General features: G+C 42.8%; 2 protein-coding genes across 2 annotated transcripts in view; both read right to left on the bottom strand.

Annotated features, from left to right (window-relative positions):
• Positions 1-18,158, bottom strand: part of LOC139384057 (dnaJ homolog subfamily C member 17-like) — a 491,465-nt gene that overhangs the window by 241,856 nt on the left and 231,451 nt on the right. The window lies entirely within an intron of this gene.
• Positions 1,333-13,983, bottom strand: LOC139383740 (bcl-2-modifying factor-like). The gene is made up of 4 exons (XM_071128298.1): positions 13,685-13,983; positions 10,452-10,651; positions 9,859-10,061; positions 1,333-5,113 (listed from the first exon to the last, which is right to left on the bottom strand). Exons 2-4 carry the CDS (start codon positions 10,624-10,626, stop codon positions 4,997-4,999), a joined length of 495 nt encoding a protein of 164 aa, XP_070984399.1. The 5' UTR covers positions 10,627-10,651; positions 13,685-13,983; the 3' UTR covers positions 1,333-4,996.

The following is an 18,158-nucleotide window of genomic DNA, read 5'->3' as shown; positions in this document are numbered from 1 at the left end:
TTGTGAGGTATCGGAAAACCTTCCTGGTCTTTATGGCTCAATCTATGTTTGAAATTAACTGTTTGACTATAGGACCTTACAGGTAATTGTGTGGGGGGTACAGAGAAAAGGTAGCCATTCAAAAATCTAGTTTAACACTTTTATTGCATACAGTGTCCATGAAACTTATTATGTGAGTTGTTAAGAAATATTTTACTTCTGAACTTATCTAGGCATGTCATAACAAAGGGGTGAATACTTATTGACTCAATACATTTCAGCTATTCATTTTTAATTCATTAGTAAAAATTTCAAAAAACGTAATTCCACTTTGACATGGGGTATTGTGTGTAGGCCAGTGACAAAAATCTAAATTTAAACCATTTCAAATTCAGGCTGTAACACAACAAATTGTGGAAAAAGTAAAGTGATGTGAGTACTTTCAGAAGGCACTGTAAGTGTTTCAAATGACATCATCAGTGTGCATGGTGTGATTCTAACCAGTTATGAGTAGGTTATTCATTGCCTACTAATTAGTTGATGATGTCATTGGAAACACTTATCCCCCACTATCTTTTTTACTACAAAACATAGAAAGGTGCAATTTTCACATATGTTGATGTTGGGCTGGTGCTGGAGATGATATATGAAGTTGACCATTTTTTAAATATATTTTTTTTACAATTCCCTTAAAGCATAAGGCATCACATTAAGTATGATATTCCATCACTTTTACAGGGTCCAATAATGCACAAGGGACATGTTTATATCTGTCATCGGCAATATATCAAGCCTCCTGCCCTCAGAGCACCAGTAGCAAGTAATCTGCAAGCACAGCAGCAGTGGCTCTGCCCTTTGTCAAAGTGACAGTAATGCAGAGCGATGGCACTTCTCTCCTTCGCTCTATCCATGGACACTCTTTACCAGGGCTTTGCTGGAGACCAGGACACAGGTCTTCTGTAGTTGCTACTCATCCTCAGTGTTGCTATCGCCCTGCTAGACAGGCGTGTGTGTGTACAGACAGAGCAGCTAAACATTCATCCTCAGGCCGAAGGCCCCATCGCTCCCACCAAATGAATTAACTCTCAGTAGGAGGGATGTGATGAGCACTACCAATGCCAAACGCCTGGCTAAGTTCTAATGGCTGGCTGGCTATCCTCAGATGGTTGGCTAGTTTCAAGTGGCTTCATTTCACAATGATGCTTGTAACACATGGACGTCTTGATGTTTGACATTGTAGGAGGGGAGAGAATAATAAGTTCTACCTCAGCACAACTTGAGTCATTTATCAAGTAACCACAACATCTACTTTTACCAGGGGACCTTTTTGGGGAGAGAAATAACAGAGAAACCTTTCACACTTTTAATACAATTTTATTGGAAAAAAAGAGCCAAAAAACAAGAAGAAATTCAGAAAAAGATTTGCAGAGAAAAGCTCTTATATGTACAGCATATTGCACTACATAACAAATTGTCCTTTGACAAAAAAAATGAAACGCTAAAAAATAAATGAGTGCACAGTACAGTCTCGAAAACACACAGTCAATGTTTACAGAAATGCTACATTTTCACTGGGTCTCTTTTCTTGGGAGTACAGAGAGTGTGTGATAATCAAGACTTAGTTGAAACTGAGCAGTTAAAGGCATTTTCCAGGGTGTCAGTAATACATGTACAGTTCATCGGTTCCTTAGAAAGGACCATGTTTAATGGTGATGATGTCAGATGGTGTACAACACTGAAATACATGTTCTGTTTTGTTGTTATCGTTGAAAACATGTTTACACCAGAACCAGTCACAAAAGGAATGTTTCAAGTTCATTTTTATATGAAAAAGCCCTTGATCTCATTGGACTCGTAAAAAGATCCAACAAGTATTAAAAAGGATTTAAAACCGTAAAAACTGTCCGTATAAAACCTGGCCCTTTCATATGAAAAGACATTTAAAAAATTACGAAGACAATGACCAAGGAAGGTTCTTAATACAAATAATAAAAAAATAAACATACAAATTGAAACCTTCCTCAAAAAACTTCAAATTTAAAGAAAGTGGACTACAAAAATTCAAGACACTTATGGTTTATCCATAATATACAAAACTCACTCTTTTTTTAGTTCCTGTAGCCTTGCATAGTGCTGAGATAGACTTGCCATATACTATCTGCACTACACAGCTTCAGAACCCTCTCTACCAAATGATTTATGGGCATCATGGTGGCTTGTTTCTCTTTCAAAGAAATAAAAAAAGGTCCTATACAGGTTATAGCTTCGTCAATGGTCTGCTATAGTAAAGACACACTCAGCTAGTTCAGCACCTGACAGACTTGAGAGAACGATCCAGAGTACACTGTACAATAACACAGGGATAGCTCAGGGAGCCACCAGCTCTACAGACGCAAAGTACTTTCCAGTGCATGTTGATTACAAAAGAACGCTAAAGACGACAAAAAGGAATGAACCCATAACCAATGCCCAGTGACTAAAGAAAAACGAGGCAAATTATCGGAAGGTTACTGATCCAGCTCCAAGCCATTGACCAGGAAACAGATTCTACTGCTGTCTACTGAATGGATGACGTGACGTGGCTGATTTAGATAAATGCCTTAACCGATTGGGCCCATTTCTGGAGATTATTACCCTCAGGGAAAACCAGACACAGTGCAGACAACCATCGCTCTGCACAGTCAAACAAATGTATCATACACACATCTAGAACCAAAAAAAGGAAGATAAATTGCACACAAAATCTATACAGTAGAAAAGGGTGAATATACAAAAAATAAATATAAAATAAATACAAAACTGAAAACAACACCAAAAGTCCTAAAGGAAATGGAGGAGCAGTACACATAGACGTAGGCTACAGTGGACTGAGATAAGCAAGTTTAGAAACTGGTCAATGTGCTACAGTGAGACAGGAAGCTACGGTGACTGGCTCAGTGTTCAGGATCTGCAGGAAACAACAACAAACAACACCAACGTTCAGCTGATCTCTCACTGCCCCACATACTTCTAACATAGTCCCTGCCATAACAGAGTCATAGCAAGCGTAATCATCTGACCACTCTGTCTAAAGTGTACCTTTGTATCTATGGTTATGTTTTAAATGTATTTCAACTGATGCAGACAACATAATTGGACTTAACCACTCATTTCGTTTGTCCTTCTACTCTACATGGGAAACTCTTACTAAAAGTATTGTATTTTCCCTGGCCCTGAGACATATCTCCAGTATTCTAAATGAAGGGTTGAAAAAAAAGCTCTGATTATACAGACAGATGACACATATGTACTGTAGGACCAAACATAACCGGGTAATAAGAGTTGTGTCTAAAATATGTATACTGCTCCTTCAAAATGGACAAAAGTAAAGTAGAAAGGCAATAAAATGTACAACAAACAGCATCTTCAAGAATACATCAAACAGATTCAAATTTCAACAGCAAATACAGTCTTCCACACTACCAGTTACTTCTAATCTCAAGACACTTTCTCTTGTCAATTGGATTACCAGTGGTAATTTCTATCAAACAGTTAAACCACAGGATCCGAGGACAAAGAACTAATACAAGATCACCCCACAGGTACAAAAAGAAGTATAAAAGCCCATGTAAGAATCCTGAGAGGAGAGGAGAGGCTGTTGTTTCACTGGTTTGTTTGCACATTATTGCATTGGTGTCCAGAATACAATTGAATATCTGACAGTGGGTTAAAAAGCACATCAGTTAGAGGGCTAAAAAACACTGGAATTTCAATGAGGCCTTCAGTTAACCAGCATCACTCGTACCTCAGACTGTTGGTCCATAGGTCAGTTCCTGTGATGATATGTGAATGAAAATGAATGGAAATGTGACTGAAAACATTGTAATGTTACCATGACAAATCAGATACAGTTAAACACCTTAATTGAATAACAGAGGTTGGTTTTGTTACCTAATCTACTCCTGACTAATGTACTATAGTGCAAACAATGTGGATCCATAGCTCCACTTGAAGGGCCTGAAATTCTTAAGAGACTAAAATGATCAGCACACTGTTTCTTACAGTGGCTGGGGTCCAGTTTTGGGACTTATGGAATTAGTAAAAGATCAATCAAGAAATAGACTATGATTGAAAATACGGTGTTCTCTCTTAGTAACTTGAAGTAACTCGTGGGATCCCCTTTGTCTCGGAAGTTATATCTAAATTGTAAAAGTATTTTGTCTGTAATGTCTTTTTCGTTATATGTCGGACCCCAGTAAAACTAGTTGTCACCATTGGCGTCGGCTAATGGGGATCATAATACATCTAAATCATCCTTCACACCACAAAGTGGCACTAGCCACCTTAGAAGCCACCGAGGGCTCCACAATTTTGTACTTATTAATTTTGGTGACACAGGGAAAACAACAATTATTGAAATCAATGCAATGAAAGTGACTGGAAGAGCAAAGAAAAATCAACATGTAATATAACAGTATTATGACAGTATACACAACCCCATTGAGGAGAAGGACGAGTTGAGGTGCAAAATGCTTTGTTCTGAGAAACTGTGCCTTTGGAAATTTGTAAGTTGTCAAGTTTGACCGATTATTTCCTGGGAAACTTCAGAAAAGAAAACCCCACGAACCACTCTTCTTTCCCTTCTTCAGATCCCTCCATATCTTGCTTTCTTCTGCTTGGTTCATGTCAACAGTCGTTGGGTTGTGGCAGGAGACATTGATAAGGCATTCCCAGGTCCATGGAGGCCATTCAAGATGTACACATACGGAAGTGCAAACAAATTCAACAGGAATTATGACTGTACAAAATACTACATCACACAATTACCAAAATAAGGACATCGTCCAGTAGAGGAATCTCGTGAAACAACATGGCATCTTCTTGGAAAAAAATGAACCTTGTAAAAAAAATGGTTGTCTCCGTCCTGCGGTGACCTTTTCTCTCTTGTTTTTCCCCAAACTGACCCATGTTATATTTGACAGTGCCATTAGGAGTCCAGTCCCTGTGGGAGAGGGGTGGTCTGGGCTGGTCTTCTCCATCACCTCCACCCTGCTCTCCCCCTTCCAGCGATGGCCTCCTGCTCAAACAGCAGGGTGAGCAGAGCTGAGGCCAGGCGCCACCACAAGGGCCTCATGTTCCTTTGGTTTCGGTGATACTGCAACAAAACAGGGGAGAAAAACAACCGAGTCAGAACAGGATGTGGACAGGATAGTCAGGAAACTGGCATAGTCAATGACAAATGATGGCATCATTCACTTACCAGGGTGTTTAGTTGGAGCTCTGGATGGTTGTTGGTGAGTGATGTGTGGTGATTGTCAGTGAGAGGGATCAACAGAGTAAATTGAGGAGGAGTAAGTCAAAACCAGAAACCGGAATGGCGCTGATATTTTCACAACAGTCTGTGCCTGTCCCCAGCACTACTTATTAACGCTGTCTCTTTGTGTGCAGGATTGAGAACCCTATACAGCCAGTGTAACACTAACTACCACCCCATGCCACAGACACATTCATTGCACAGCTCTTGTCTATGGAAGCAGAATCCAACAGCACATCCGAAGCAGCCTCCCTCTCTGGATAGAGAGCCAACTGGATAGTGTGTGATTTGGAGGATAATGCTATCTCTGCCATTGAAAGGAGGAGATAAGATAATTGCACTAAATAGGATTAGGGAGCACTTGAGGAAGGGCGGAGACCCACAGAAATGCATCTCAGTATGAGAGCTGAGCTTAGATCCACAAAGTAACTAATCTACAGACGAAACAGACACTACTGGACCTGATAACACCCCGGCTATTTTTAGACACACGCCATAAACTAACAAAGACCAGCAATAGGCTGGATAATACGTTTTGGCAATACACTGTAAGCACTTTGCCAGTTTCAGGCAACATTATCCCATTGTATTCCAATTCCACCAAAGCGTGACTGCCGAGTTGACTTGTACCATCTTAACAAAACAGCTGAGGCAGCATCTGTGTCCAACCACAGAGATCAAGCTGTTTATAACTAGCCTGCACTCTCCATTGTGGTAAGGCCCAGGTTCTCTGCCACAGCTTAAACCGTTCAAAAGATAGAAACATATTTGTAGGAAGAAAACAGAAACCGCTCTGTTTATTCCAACTGTATCTAGCGGCTACAGGAGGTGACTGACATAACCCCGGTTCTATGAACCAAGCGTGATTTTTTATTTTAGTTCCTGTCATCATTTTTAAATTAGGCGATCCCACATAGGGTCGTAACCTTTAGCTTGGGAAACGCTGTTGTAGAGTGTTGCATAAGCTGGTGCCAGGTGCAAACCGGCTCCTGCACGCTCCACACACACCAGTTTTTGTTAAACAAAAAGAAAATAAATAATTCGGGAATCGCCATTGGCTATTTGAGGGACTTCTGGGAATCTTGATTGTGCTAGTTTTGTGTTGTCGCATATATTTGAAGCTAACTGAGGGATAAGTGCATAATAACACTGTCTGCTTCATAAAGTCTTCTTCATAAATGTACACTATACGTCGCACAAATTGGACTAGTTCACCTGAAGATACTCTGAGCCCTAACAACAGCTAACATAGCAACACAGTTCTGCCTTGAGACACCCTTTCTTTAGATCTAATTACAACTACAAAGCACATTACCAAGCTCATCCATCTGTCTGTGATTACACCCGAACAGGCCAGCTCTCACAGAGGGCAAAGCCCATTACAGGTAGTTGTGACTGTTAGTATTGCTGTACAGTGTTTTGTAGGCCTACAGTGAGCAATACCAGAGCAATATACTTCCAGGCCATCTGTTAACACAATGGGCTCATATCTTTTTATCAACAAACATTGCTTAAACCGCACCTAATGTGAACATGATATCTGATTCACAGCCACAATGTCCTGTCCTCTAAGATCAGCAGCAGAAAGCCCCTGAGTTTGACAGTGACCCTTTCCTCCTCTTCTGGTTCCTCCACCCAGCTCAGCTCAGAGATGGTGGGGTGTGGGCCAGCCCTGTCGCTCACTCATGATTCACAAGTCACACCACCAACTGTCTAATACGACTCGGTCAGGTTCTAAATTTAGCCAGTGATAGAGAACAGACACTAGCCAGATGCAGAATGTCATCACGCCAACACAACCCTGATGTGTTTTATCAGAGCCTCATGATGCTGTCTGTCTGTCTGTCTGTCTGTCTGTCTGTCTGTCTGTCTCACAGAGGCACTGGCTTATATGCTACACAGACAGGCAACGACCAGTAGCCAGAGACTCAGAGCCACACATCTCAGGGCAGGAGTGGACAGCCAACAGGCAGGAGAGGACAGGAATCTAGACATCTATATCTCAACAACTGTAGAGAAAGTGAAGTGCCCTTACAGAACAGTGAGAAGATAAGGAATGGAGATCTGAGACACACACACACACAAACACACAAACATACCCTAAGGACATTCAGCGCTTGGGTTTTCAACACTCATCGAGAGCACCAGGAGGAGTCTTGGTGTAACCCAACTCTGCTCCTCGACCCGTGCAGACTGTGGCAGTCTTCCTGTCATTGTGACTGTCATTACTGCCATGTCTCAAATGGCCACCCTCCTCATGTCATGTCAGTACTGCTCTCTCTCGGGGTCTCTGCTCTGTCTCTCCAGCCTTCTCAGACTGAGAGCAGTTTATGTGTCAGCATCAACGCTCCACTTACACACTTAAGCACCTTACTGCCTCCCACTGCCATGGGCCATGATGGTAGGATGATAGGGAAACAGAAGGGGTTGTTTATGAGTCAGTCAAGGAGATGGGTGTCAAACTGCGTTTGAAAGCCTTCTGATGCTCTACAATACATGATTGCACTGATCGATTGACAAGAGCGAGAAACATATCATTGAAAGGTGGCAGTCCAAGTAAGAGATTGAAAGACTATCACAGTCATGCTCACACATACACGCACACACACACACACTTCCTCTCATGCACACACATGCACACGCACACACACACACACAGTTCTGCCAAGCACCAGCAGCCTGAGGTGGGTTACCTACCTCACTGCTGAAGACTGCATTACACAATGAAAGCACAGCGCCAGGAATAGCAGCCATGGGCTAAACTGGAGATCACGCATTAAAAACACACTGATCTGTTTGGGTTAGTCTGTCCAAGCATCACTCAACAGCAGCCAGACAGGCAGAGAGAAACTCTCAGAGACTCAGGCCTGTACAACTCCCTGGGCTGAGTGGGCTCTGCAGACAAGAACAGTAATTCTGCCCACTCGAATGACAAGAGAGTAGTCAATAACTTCAAGGACTGAAATAACACCTAACTGTTGGTTGCTATATACAGTATGTTGCCAAAGTCAATAATCCAGATCCACTGTTCTCTGGGCTTTGAAAAAACAAAAAAAGTTACCTCACAGTTGTTTTTTTCCTTAACTTGCTAGGCTTAGCAGTGTGGGAGTGTATGTGCCCTAGAGCTCTGCAGCTTCAGGATATGACATCACAGTGTTCTCACTCTGACTACTCTCACTTGTTGTTGCGTTTACCCAGTGAGTAAGGAGAGAGCAAGAGCCACTTCCTCATCCTCTGCCCTGGTTCTGTCTCTGCTGTACGTCAGTCAGTGTATTGCAGCCCTGATAACATAACGCCTGCCTGACTCTGCCTTTAACTTCCTGTGTCACATCACATGAGTCACGGTGCAGTGTGGCTACAGGACAGCAGTCTGTGGTATTAATTTAACCTCAGCCGGAGTGTGGGAGAAAATCAGAAACACATCAGCGAATAAGAAGTCTGCTTAGTTACACCAATCTGATTACATAAATGTAGTTTCAGAGCCTAAATAAAGCCTTGAATATCTATCTATATGAGACTGAAAAGGTCCATGGACTTCATGAAAGCGATTTTGATGAAATTCAAGACAGTTGTCTTTAGTTGGTCAAACCGCTAAGCCCATTAGATAGGGTGTGCATTAAGTGAGTGGGCCCCTCCCTGCCCCTCCTCCAGACACACAGCCCTCTTATTTGGGAGTCTATTGTGGGTGGTGGGGGCAACTGATCTGCAGGACTGGCTGGAGACTCCCTAACCACATCTGTTCCCCCGGGCTCATGCGCCAAGCTTCGGGTTACAACATGTTTACCTAGTCCGGCCACTTCTGCTTTTTCTCTGTGTGAGAGTGTGTTGAGTGTGTTTATGTGTGTAAGTGTGTGCCTTTAGTTTTTTTCTGCTTGATGACTCTCTTAGTGTTTCCTTCTCCTCAAAATGTGCCATTGGTGCTCTGCAGAAAGAAAATCTCAAAGATCCACAGTTCTACCACCAATACAACCAAATGTATAGTATGTCAAGCAGAGGAGGCTGGCGGGAGGAGCTATAGGAGGACAGGCTCATTGTAATGGCTGGAATGGAATAAATGGAACAGTATCAAACACATCAAATATATGGAATCCACATGTTTGACTCTGTTCCATTAATTCCATTCCAGCCATTAAAATGAGCATGTCCTCCTTTAGCTCCTCCCACCAGCCTCCACTGATGTCAAGAGAGTTACAGTCTGAGCTCTTCAACGTATTCAGCACAGTAACTAGCAATGTCACCCTGACCATAATGTCTGTGGTGGACTCCTTCATGCCCCCTGTGGCACCGTGGCAGCATAGGGAGGAAATGGGGGGAGAGAGGCAGAGACAAATAAACAGGAAGCTGAGGAGGGGGAGGGGCTGCCCTGGTTAAGCTGTGTCTTGGAGAGGTAGAACGAGAGGTCAGAACAATGGGCTAATTCATGTTCACTGGTCAAAACAAACATGGGACACTTAGACATGACTACAACGGATGCCCATTAAGAAGCCACTTCTGCTGCTCACTCTCTCTGCAGGCCCCTGAGTACAGTAGGCCTATCCAGTGTGCTTTAGCTGTGTTGTGCAGTCAGTCACGGTGGGTATCCTCACCAGTTGAAGGTGTTCTTGGTAGAACTGGTCTCCGATGAGTTGGAGTTTCTGTCCAATGCAGACCTCCATGCTTTGTGCTGGCTGCTGAGGCTGCTGTTGAAGCCGTTCCATCCTCCCTCTCTCCACTTGATGCTGCTCCTGAGGCCCCTGATCTCCAACCTGCTCAAACCGCGCTGGAAAGTGCAATCGAAAGCCTGCGTTGCCTGTAGGAAAAAGGCCATAGATACTGGTCAGGTCAATTTCATAAGCCCTGCACCTCATAACACTCCAAAGTTTACACACAGTAATCTTTTAAATTACCAGCGTTATCTGTAGTGTGCCAGGACAAAGAGGGCATTACTGAAAGACAGCGCCACGGTGTCCAAGTAAAGGGTCAGTTATACAGGTATGGCCTGTCGTCACGTCTGCACAGGGCCAGGCTAAACAACCTCATGTGGCGCCATCTGAATGGGAAAGCAGCTGGGTACACTACACACAGGTCATAAAAGCTTCTGTGGCTAGGACTATCAGGCGCCAGGAGCTGACTACAGCAGAGTTCCACTCTTACCTATTTCTCACACTGTGTTTGTTTGTGTGTGTGTTGTAGGCCTCACCATAGAAGAGTGGTCTGGGCTGCTGGGCCACCCCACAGGGCAGCATGTCGTTGGGCAGTGCCAGGGCAATGCTGGGTGTCTGGGTGCCTCTGTCCTCGTACTTTATTTCCCTGAAGGCTGTGCGCCAGCAGTGGGAGGAGTCTGGCACAAACACATCATCCTCCTCATCATCCATTCGGCAGAAATCGGCTAAGACCTGCCTAGAGGGAGAAGAGAGAGAGAGTTAAGCATATTACTCTGCTAAGACTTCCATTGACTACTGTATTGATATTGACAAATTTTGATCTTTACCTTCAAATCAATGTGGATTCTAAACATGTCTGTCTCTGTACTGATGAGATGACCTTGCCTCAGGCATTACCATAGAGAACATTTACCATTCTGTAAATGTACTTGGTCATTTGGTCAGAACAATAATTACCATTAAAGACAACCTTTATAATCCATAATAACTACCCTTCTATAAATAAAGGCCATGCTGGCTGATCCAGCCAGAGCAGAGCACAGTCCGTAGAGGAGATCTATGTGGAACAGAAAGCTAGCAGAGCTCTTCTCAGTCTGTGGTTGTGAAGCACAGTGCTGATTTAGACAAATCGCTCAGCTCGTCATAGTGATCAAACCACACAGTTGGCTGTGGTTTGGAGACTCGTTGGCTAAATGTACCAAAATGGGGGGTTTGGCAGACAGGGTTGAGTGAGAGGCAGTCTCCATCTCTCTCCGACCTCAACCCAGCGGACCTGTGGCTAGCGTGGTCCCTCATACAGTCCAATGGCTTGAGACTATACCATGCAGAGTAGCCGAGACAACAGAGCCTAGACTGGCAAATACGACAAACAGGCTTAAATGACGAGTCTGACGCTTGGTCTAGAGACCTGCTCATAATGAATAGGTCTACACTGCTAATGAGATTTGTAAAAAAAAAAAATTGTAAAATAAAAAATAAAAAGGAGGGAAGAAAAAAAGTGAAAAGCTTCTCTACAACATTGCTACTAGATCAAACTTGAGGATCCCTCCAGTACTGGCAGAGATTCATGCTAGGATTCTCCTGAGGCCCTTGGCTAGCAGAGCAGACAACAATCTCTATGTTTGGTTAATTCACAGCATCACACAGCCTTCAGCTATATGGCGGTCAAAGTGTTATCAAAATACTGCTGAAATGTAAGTAGCCTCGTGAACCCTTTTAGAACTCTCCATCAATACTGTAATACAGGGTTAGGCTACTACCACACCACTATACACTTCCAAATGAGAGTCTGCCGCAAATGGGTAATGACAGCCTTGGATGAAGAAAGACGGAGCCAGTCTCTTCTTCTCTCCTTGGATTTGTCAACACGCCAGGTTCTGAGGATGCTTTTTCATTTCTTCACCAAAAGAGATTTGCCTCAGTTTCTTTAGTGCCTATTATTCTGTGTAAAGAGGTTTGCTATGGCACCCTGTATGCATTCGCAATAAACCCTACATGCAAAACCACTTAGTGCGTTGTTTTGACAAACACAATACAAGAACATGGAAGTTGCACAAAAGTATATTCTGGCGGTATTTTGTTACAACTACCATTCAGTTCTCTGCCACGGACCAAAGTCTGTTCCCTCAAGTGTGTGTCAACCAGTGGCTCCCCCTACTGTATTGGGCTCAATTGATTCACAGATAGCCTACTATAACTCAAGACAACTCTGAACATCACTCCCACACATACTGACAACACACACACACACACACACACACACACACCCCAACCCACTATCTGGAAACCTGACAAAATATTATATCTTTGTCAAAAGGAACTTATGTATAAGGAGTGTGGTCAAGACGGATGTGTTGAGCAAAGGACACTAAAACTATTCAGGTAACTGACATTAGTAGCCTATAGGCCGATTCTCGACTTCGGCGATGGCATTTACAAAATAGCCTCCAACACTCTACTCGGCAAACTGGATGTAGTCTATCACAGTGCCATTTGTTTTGTCACCAAAGCCCCATATACTACCCACCACTGCGACCTGTATGCTGTCGTTGGCTGGCCCTCGCTACATATTTGTCGCCAGACCCACTGGCACCAGGTCATCTATAAGTCTTTGCTAGGTAAAGCTCTGCCTTATCTCAGCTCACTGGTCACGATAACAACACCCACCCGTAGCACGCGCTCCAACAGGTATGTCTCACTGGTCATCCCCAAAGCCAATACCCCCTTTGGCTGCCTTTCCTTCCAGTTCTCTGCTGCCAATGACTGGAACAAATAGCAAAAATCGCTGAAGTTGGAAACTTATATATCCCTCACTAACTTTAAACATCAGCTATCTGAGCAGCTAACCGATCGCTGCAGCTGTACACAGCCCACCTGTAAATAGCCCATCCAATCTACCTACCTCATCCCCATATTGTTTTTAATTTACTTTTTTGCTCATTTGCACAACAGTATTTCTACTTACACATCACCATCTGCACATCTATCACTCCAGTGTTAATTTGCTGAACTGTAATTACTTCGCTACTATGGCCTATATTTATATATATATAAAATAGCCTCTGGTTCATAATAAGCTGTGATATATGGGAATGACAACCATCTCTCTCAACTCAAGTGTATTGCATAATTTATTGTGCGGCCGCAGATATTCTTGATCCTCTTCTTTATCGTGAGATTCGTAGCACGCTCTGATTATTTTGAAGGAACCTGTCATATCTGTCTTATTACACTTACTAATTTATTTGTTTATAAACCATGCAAGTTATTAAGCAAATTTGAGCGAATTTGACGATATAAACTAAAACACAGATGTGTTATTTCCCAACTTGAGTACTTGGAAAAATTGCTTGCTTGTTTAGAGTTTGAGTAAAACCATTGGAGACACTGGAAATGCCGACACGGTGCCGACAGACCTAAGCTCTTCAGAGAGGGAATGCCAATTCGACGCGCACACAAAATAAAAAATACTGTTATGTGGCTGGCTACGATTGTTTGCCATATCACAACAACACGCAACTACCGTCAAGTCAATTGTCAAATATCCATATAATGTCCTATATCGGTGAGAAATGTCCACACATCGTGAATGGGAATCGTCCCAGCGACTATACCGGGGGTGGTGTGAGAGACAATGTAGCGCGACTCAATGGCACAATGTCCAAGATTTTATAGCACAGGCAGACCAGCAAACCAAATATACAATAAAAAAACAACAGGTGAATGACACTGTTCAATCTTATTTGATACATTATGACCCGGAACTCACCACAAGATATGTCCTTCGATGATATTACCGGTGTATAGACAAAAGTAAATGGTCTCTGTTCACTGTAAACCCAAGAGGATTTAGTCCGTATCACTCCACCGCAACTTTGATTCTGTGAGACAAACTGCAACAAGCTGATTTCATTTCACTAGCGTCAGCTGCAAATCTCTCCGCCCTCAAATACTGGGCGTGAACATAAAAAATAAGTAAATAAAGTGGTCTTAAAGAAACAGCAGTATGCAGGCGATGTTTAACTGTGTTACCATAGAGTGTCTTTGGCATTACAACGTGAGTAGTGTATGGCCCTTTAAGAGCTCATTAGCATTTTTTTAATCATAACCAATCAGAGGGTTTGTTTTGATCCTGCTTCCAAATCGTGTATTCAGACACGTGGATGGGAAATTCGCTCGTGCGTGAGACAGCTTTGGTTTGTTGCTTACACTCAGCTGACTGAATTGCCATCAACGAAAGTAAGAACAAGTGAGCACAAAGGGTTTATAGCCTAGTACTACTGTATATTCGATATAATAAAATTAATGTCAGTGATGTTACGAGTTAGAAAAAAATGTGAAAGTTGTAGGCTACTAAAACTGTAATGACTGGGTTGCTACGCTATGCCCACACAATCTTTTTTCATCTTTCTTCCTGAACCCGCAGGGCATAAAACAATATAGACATAAGATAGATATCGATTGTGAGACATGACATGTAGTATTTTCACATTTTGGTATATGCTTTTCATATTAATGCGAAATTCCTGTTATTTTTCGAAGATTTCTCAAAAACAAGTGTATCTCTATGAAATGCCAATGGACTACTGAGTGTACCGCAAGCTTTTTATTTTCAAAGACTTTTACATTTAATTCAGCTTGTGTAATGCTAATTTTGTTAAACACCAGTATCAACATCAACAGTGAAGAGGCGACTCCGGAATGCTGGCCTTCAAGGCAGAGTTCCTCTGTCCAGTTTCTGTGTTCTTTTGCCCATCTTAATCTTTTATTTTTATTGGCCAGTCTGAGATATGTCTTTTTCTTTTCAACTCTGCCTAGAAGGCCAGCGTCCCGGAGTCGCCTCTTCACTGTTGACTTTAAGACTGGTGTTTTGCGGGTACTATTTCATGAAGTTGCCAGTTGAGGACTTGTGAGGCGTCAGTTTCTTAAACTAGACACTCTAACCTCTTCCCAGCTGCCCACTGCACTGAGGCTAGGTAACACGGTCACCACCGATAAATCCGTGATAATGCCTTCCTCCTGGCTACTCCAACCTCGGCCAACAGCTCCGCTGTAAAAAAAAAGAGCTGCAAAACCTGGACCCATACAAATCAGCTGGGCTTGACAATCTGGACCGTCTATTTCTGAAACTGTCCGCCGCCATTGTGGCAACCCCTATTACCAGCCTGTTCAACCTCTCCTTCGTATCATCTGAGATCCCCAAGGATTGGAAAGCTGCCGCGGTCATCCCCCTCTTCAAAGGGGGAGACATCCTGGACCCAAACTGTTACAGACCTATATCCATCCTGCCCTGCCTATCTAAGGTCTTCGAAAGCCAAGTCAACAAACAGATCACTGACCATCTCGAATCCCACCATACCTTCTCCGCTGTGCAATCCGGTTTCCGAGCCGGTCACGGGTGCACCTCAGCCACGCTCAAGGTACTAAACGATATCATAACCGCCATCGATAAAAGACAGTACTGTGCAGCCGTCTTCATCGACCTGGCCAAGGCTTTCAACTCTGTCAATCACCATATTCTTATCGGCAGACTCAGTAGCCTCAGTTTTTCTAATGACTGCCTTGCCTGGTTCACCAACTACTTTGCAGACAGAGTTCAGTGTGTCAAGTCAGAATGCATGTTGTCTGGTCCTCTGGCAGTCTCTATGGGGGTACCACAGGGTTCAATTCTCGGGCCGACTCTTTTCTCTGTATATATCAATGATGTTGCTCTTGCTGCGGGCGATTCCCTGATCCACCTCTACGCAGACGACACCATTCTGTATACTTCTGGCCCTTCCTTGGACACTGTGCTATCTAACCTCCAAATGAGCTTCAATGCCATACAACACTCCAACTGCTCTTAAACGCTAGTAAAACCAAATGCATGCTTTTCAACCGTTCGCTGCCTGCACCCGCACGCCCGACTAGCATCACCACCCTGGATGGTTCCGACCTAGAATATGTGGACATCTATAAGTACCTAGGTGTCTGGCTAGACTGCAAACTCTCCTTCCAGACTCATATCAAACATCTCCAATCCAAAATCAAATCTAGAGTCGGCTTTCTATTTCATAACAAAGCCTCCTTCACTCACGCTGCAAAACTTAACCCAGTAAAACTGACTATCCTACCGATCCTCGACTTCGGCGATGTCATTAAATATACATCATCATCATCATCATATCATAGACTGTCCTCTGCCAAATGTTGGCCCGTGGACTCCTCTGCCTCCAGAAATCCCATAAAATGTTCCTTTATGTGGGGCTCCTCTTTCAGTGACACAATTCTAATCACAACTGACAACTGTTTAGTGTGGCTGACATCTGAGGTGCAATCTAGAATGATAGAGAAGAATTTTGCCAGCTTGATGTCACTCACCATTATTGAAATGACATTGCTTCTCAACAAATCAATGAGTTAATTCTGTATTTGGTGGCCAAGGTAGATGGTGGTGTGACACAAGGTCCCTTTTTGGACATGGTTAAGGTGCTCTTTCATGACTGGATCAAATTGTGCCATCAGTTCAACCTCTTTGAGGACATTTCCATTTAATGGAGAGCACAGTGTTTCTGTGTGTTGTCTTAGTGCCAGATTTGTAATTGCCAGAGACTGCACAATAGCAGTCAGACGTGTCAACACCTCTCTTCATCTTATCCTCTCAGCCTCCATAAGTGCCATCTCATGCTTGTCAATTGTTTCCTCTTTTTTGATCCTCATTGCCAGTTCTTTCCACGTTTTCATGCAGTTTTGGTGTTCTGGGCTGCTGTCGTGTGAAGTCAGCAAAGAACTTGCATGTTTCCCATCTGTCAGTCCTGAGTTTACTAAATACATTTTCTTCTTAGAAAAGAGTTTGTTTCGTTCAGAATACACCAACCAATTTCTAGGGATTTTTTCACCACTCACCAAGGTCTTCCTAAAATACTGGTGGTGGCAACTTCTTCCATCACTCTCATTCCTTGGGAAAAGAAAGTTAGATGGTACCTCACTTGGTCCTCTGCAAACTAGTTGTGTCAGAACTGAAGGTCGGTCAGCAGGGTCTGTAGACAGTGGTTCATTTGGTGGGGATTCTGCTACAGGCATTTCTAATGGAGAGCACATGGGCATTAGTTTACACACATTATTCACAACATTTATAGTGGTGGAACATCCCACATACATGCACAGTAATAATAAAATCATAATTGTTACCTACAATATGGAAACTTAAAACTTTGCAGGAGGGGAATTATTAAACACATGTGCACACATAAACACATGTGCGTGTACCCCCCCCCCCCCCCCCCACACACATGTGGAAGCAAATGGTTCTTCATCTTCATCCTCAGGCTCAGACGACATTTGTGAAAACACCTGTGTGGCTGAGGAGGTGGATGGCTCCTCATCCTGAGGCTCTGAGATCATTTTGAAGAGGCCTGTGTGGCTGAGGAGGTAGATGGCTCCTCATCCTGGCCAGTGCCAGAGGGTGCTCCAAAATATTTTAGAAGTGCCCCTGAATTTGCATTGAAATGCAGTATATGAGTCTGACACCCTAAATACATTTGTTGCACAATTAAATATACATGTCATTATGCACAATTTATCAAACTTTCAGAATAGGAACCAATTGAACCATACAACCTCCTTGGCTAATTCTAGGTATTAGACAATCCAAAAGACTCAATATATCACAAAAAAATACAAAATACCAGTATAATATAGAAGCACAATAATGTGCTAGTTAGGTTTGAATTGTTTTGCTGCAGGCTACACACATTATCACGATGAAACTGTGTGAAATGATATCCAATGTTATGTAAACTAGTTGAACAGGAAACTGAATATTGTCACCCTATGTGTAATAGCATAATAGCATAGCAAGCAACATAGCAACATAGGCTAACAAACATAAGTATTATACTAACCTATTTCATTACATGCATAACATTATACTCATAAAGAGAGGACACACCTGCAACCCTTTTAACATTTTTATTTATTTATTATTTATTTTTAAAAACACAAGGAAGGGGTAACATTAAAGTATTAGAACATGAAGGACAAACAATATAGCAATACAGCATCAAGACACTATCAAACATGTATCAGTCTTTCTGCAACAGAGCCTGCATACTTTTATCTTTTGCATGTTTCTCTTCTTCTTTCCTCTTTTTACTAAACTGGGCACCTGATGGCTTCGACCTTTTCTTATCCATTTGTGTTGATTTGGCACTCGAGCATCAATACATTACCCATCCTCCAACACTGTCAACTAAGAGTCAAGA

The sequence above is a fragment of the Oncorhynchus clarkii genome, chromosome 25 (assembly GCF_045791955.1).
Source record: "Oncorhynchus clarkii lewisi isolate Uvic-CL-2024 chromosome 25, UVic_Ocla_1.0, whole genome shotgun sequence".
Taxonomy (NCBI): domain Eukaryota; kingdom Metazoa; phylum Chordata; class Actinopteri; order Salmoniformes; family Salmonidae; genus Oncorhynchus; species Oncorhynchus clarkii.
The sequence above is the reverse complement of the archived record's forward strand: the minus strand, read 5'-3'. Positions and strand labels throughout refer to the sequence as shown.